The following is a 3,343-nucleotide window of genomic DNA, read 5'->3' on the forward strand; positions in this document are numbered from 1 at the left end:
AAAAAAGCTTACATAAACTAAACCCTTAAGTTGCCCATCCTAAAGTCACATTCCTCTCTCAACTCTCAACAGAGCCGCCCGCCACCCCCCTACGCCCCTTCTTCTCTCTATCAGGCGGTCGACGTTCCTCCGCCGCTTTCTCTGGCGTCTTGGTCCTTGTTGCTGTCGTGGCTCTCCTCTGTCGCTTCATCTGGTCCTTATTTCTGCGTCCGCTGGTCTAGTCCTTCCGCCGTCCGGTGCTGCTCCTCGCCGCCGTTCCTCATCCTAAGTCACGTTGCCGCTGCCCCTTGCCACTTTCGTCTACGTCCTCAGTCACTGCAGGTTTGAATGGGTTTTGAGATTGTGGTTTCAGATATGTGCTTTCTAAAATTTGTGAGATTTATTGATGTGGGCTTCTGAAATTTGTGGAAATGCGAAGATTTATGTAAATGTTCTGAGGGTTGTATTTGTGAGATTTATTAGAAATCCCATTAATGGACAGATTGCTGGATGGATAACCCATTTTCAAGCAGGACTACGGCGTTGATAAAGATGCTTATTTCTCAAATAAGATTTGATTGGGTTCTTCTATTATGCTGGGTTCCTTGTTGAAGTTAAATTGTTTGACTACACAGCGAGTTTCCTGCTTGTAAAACTTGGGGAAAAAAAAACAGAAGTAATCCGATGCTGTTTAATATTATTTTCCTTCTTGAATTGGGAGATTCGATGAAAGAAATATAAGGATTGTATCTCATTTTAGGAGCTTTTGAAGCCTAGTCTCTTCTTGACTGCATTTGTTCTTGCCTAGATTCTGTCCAATACTTGGCAAGTTATTGACAATTTTCAATGTTCAATGCAGATATTTGCTCATATTGGATCGGACAAACTGGAGAACGAACATGCTAACCTCACTCCTAGTCCCTTACATTTTCTTTAGTCTTTCTGCAGCAATATTTAATTTGTTAAGGTATTAACTTCCTTTGATAATAAACTTATAGAGCTCTTCAATCTTTCACTTACCTTCTGCTGAACTTTATTTCTTGACATCTGTATTTTAAATTGTACAGAGGGGAGGTCGGGAAATGGATTGCTTTCATTGCAGTGGTGCTCAGGCTTTTCTTTCCTCGACACTTCCCAGGTATCAAGTTCATCTCTTTTTTCAAGCTCTATTTAGCTTTGCCCTCTCAAATTTCTTTTTGCCTTGTCCCCTCCATTTGACTGTTAATGAGCTGTGTTGCTCAAGAGAACTAGAATTTCCCAAACTAGTATGACAATTTGGGAGATAAGCAATTATCTTTTAACTTTGGTCAATGTTCACCTCTGTGTAACTTTTGGAGATGCTTCCTAAATCTCAATTATGAACAATGAACATTTACCTAGTGCCCATACAATATTTGTGAGAACATGCAGAGGTAGTTTTCCATATTGGCTTGATTTTGCTACAGCTATAACCTAGGTTATTCGGACTCGAATATGAGTGTGAGAAATAGGTACATATTCTGATATACAGAAATATAGATCTAAATTTAGATATGGGTATCGAAATTATGATGAATAATAAATTTATATAAATTTGAAAAATTTTTATTCTCAAAATTAGCAATCAATTGTTGTTTAATTGTTTTAATTTATATAAATAAAATATATTACACTTAACTTTAAATTAATTTTAATTTTTTATTATAAACTTTTTGAAATGAAGCCTACTGTGAATGGATTGGGAGTTGTTTTACGTAAGATCTTTGAAATGGGTTTGAATTGCTAATGGGAGATTTCTGAAATTTGTGGAAATTCTAAGATTTATCTAAATGTGCTGAGGTTGTATTTGTGAGATTTATTGACAAAATGTTGAAATAAAGACTATTGTGAATGGTTTAAGAGTTGTTTTTGTGAGATAGTTAAAATGGGTTTCTGAATTTTATTGAAATGCTAATGTGAGGTTTGTGTGAAATTCTGTTTTGTTTCTGTTGTGTTTATGAGTTAATCAGGTTTGGGTAGTATACTGCTAGTTCTCCTGTCAATAGTCCCAAGGTTAGAAATTATTTATATGTTTTTTCTTTTAGTTAAAAATATATTCTTTTTTAGTTAACCCCTTTTGTTTATGCACAAATTTATGATCTGATTATGATGAACCAGTTAAACAAGAACACAAAACAGAGAGAAAAAATGGGTGTTATTTCATCATCACCATCACTGCAGGTAATTAGGGATTAATTAATTACTGATTAAGAATTTTTTTTTCCTTATTTTGAGGTTGATTAATTGACTTATGAATTAGGAGAAAGAAGGAAGAAAGCCGATCACAGAGCAGAGAAGAGAGAAGAGAGGATTTGGGTTTAATTGGGAGCGAAAGTGACATCACAGAACTGAAGAAAATGGGTCTTTGTTTAGTTCCTTTGTCTATGGTTGTGAATTATTTTGGTTGAGTTTTAGATTTTGTTTCTTTCTCTGTCTCTCCATCCATCCATGGATTTATTGATGGAACATTGAAAATGGCTTTCTGCAGAAAAAAAAAATTGTATATATAATAAGATTAAGATCCATCATTTTCTGCAGCAGCATTTGATATGCATATGTATATTAATTTCATGCAGAACTTCTAACATCTTTGTGGAATTTTTATTTATTTAATGGAAATATGATAATCCAAGTAATTCTTATGGACAGGGAAACTCATCTCCCTTTTTTACAAAAAATAAATAAAATGATGAGATGGGTTATTTAAAACTTATCCACTTTCCAAATTTTAAATTAATTTTGTTAATTTAATAATTGAAAAAAAGAATTGAGTTAATTAACCATATATAAATGGAACATGAAAGGGACATATTGATTTATTTCCAAGAGGGATAAGAATGATTTTATAATTAAATTAGCGACCAAATTAGCGACCATTTTGCGATTAAAATTTAACGACCAATTTACTTCCGTCCAGCGACTAATATTTTTAATATTTAATTTGCCATGACACCAAATTAGCGACCAAAAAATGGTCGCTGATTGGTCGCTATTTTAGCGACCAATTTCTAGATTGTCGCCAAAAATTTAGCGACTGGCCAAACACCGACCATTTCATTTTGGTCGCTAAATGGTCGCTATTTCATAATAGCGACCAAATTCTGCCTTTTAGCGACCAAAATTTTGGTCGCTAAATCACTGTTTTTTTGTAGTGCTGTCGCTTCATCATCTCAGCCAGTTTTGTGGTGCCGGGGGCGCTTGGGGAGCCCGGTCACCTACCTCACTGAGGTCTTGAATAAGATTCAGGCACTTTTGGCCTTACTGTCACTTCATCGTCTCAGCCGGTTTTGTGGTGCCGGGGGCGCTTGGGGAGCCCGGTCACCTACCTCACTGAGGTCTTAGACAA

At 35.6% G+C, this 3,343-nt stretch overlaps 1 protein-coding gene across 3 annotated transcripts; it reads left to right on the top strand.

Moving 5' to 3' along the window:
• LOC122724515 (cold-regulated 413 plasma membrane protein 2-like) lies at positions 1 to 2,540 on the top strand. 3 transcript variants are annotated; one of them, XR_006351959.1, is made up of 6 exons: positions 1 to 321; positions 839 to 946; positions 1,047 to 1,117; positions 1,968 to 2,010; positions 2,116 to 2,178; positions 2,258 to 2,540. XR_006351959.1 is itself a non-coding variant. In XM_043959686.1 (5 exons), exons 2-5 carry the CDS (start codon positions 879 to 881, stop codon positions 2,317 to 2,319), a joined length of 264 nt encoding a protein of 87 aa, XP_043815621.1. In that variant the 5' UTR covers positions 1 to 321; positions 839 to 878; the 3' UTR covers positions 2,320 to 2,540. The 3 variants fall into 3 exon arrangements, 1 of the variants encoding a protein (XP_043815621.1); XR_006351960.1 differs by having other exon boundaries at positions 1,047 to 2,010; XM_043959686.1 differs by lacking the exon at positions 1,968 to 2,010.
• The last annotated feature ends 803 nt before the right edge of the window (positions 2,541 to 3,343 follow it).

The sequence above is a fragment of the Manihot esculenta genome, chromosome 9, assembly GCF_001659605.2.
Source record: "Manihot esculenta cultivar AM560-2 chromosome 9, M.esculenta_v8, whole genome shotgun sequence".
NCBI classification, from domain to species: domain Eukaryota; kingdom Viridiplantae; phylum Streptophyta; class Magnoliopsida; order Malpighiales; family Euphorbiaceae; genus Manihot; species Manihot esculenta.

Bases quoted from the DNA above. Each gene is read 5' to 3' on its own strand.
- LOC122724515 (XM_043959686.1), top strand. From the start codon at position 879: ATGCTAACCTCACTCCTAGTCCCTTACATTTTCTTTAGTCTTTCTGCA. The intron at 1,118-2,115 runs GTATCAAGTTCA...ATGATGAACCAG, and splicing joins CTTTCCTCGACACTTCCCAG to TTAAACAAGAACACAAAACA. The intron at 2,179-2,257 runs GTAATTAGGGAT...CTTATGAATTAG, and splicing joins CATCATCACCATCACTGCAG to GAGAAAGAAGGAAGAAAGCC.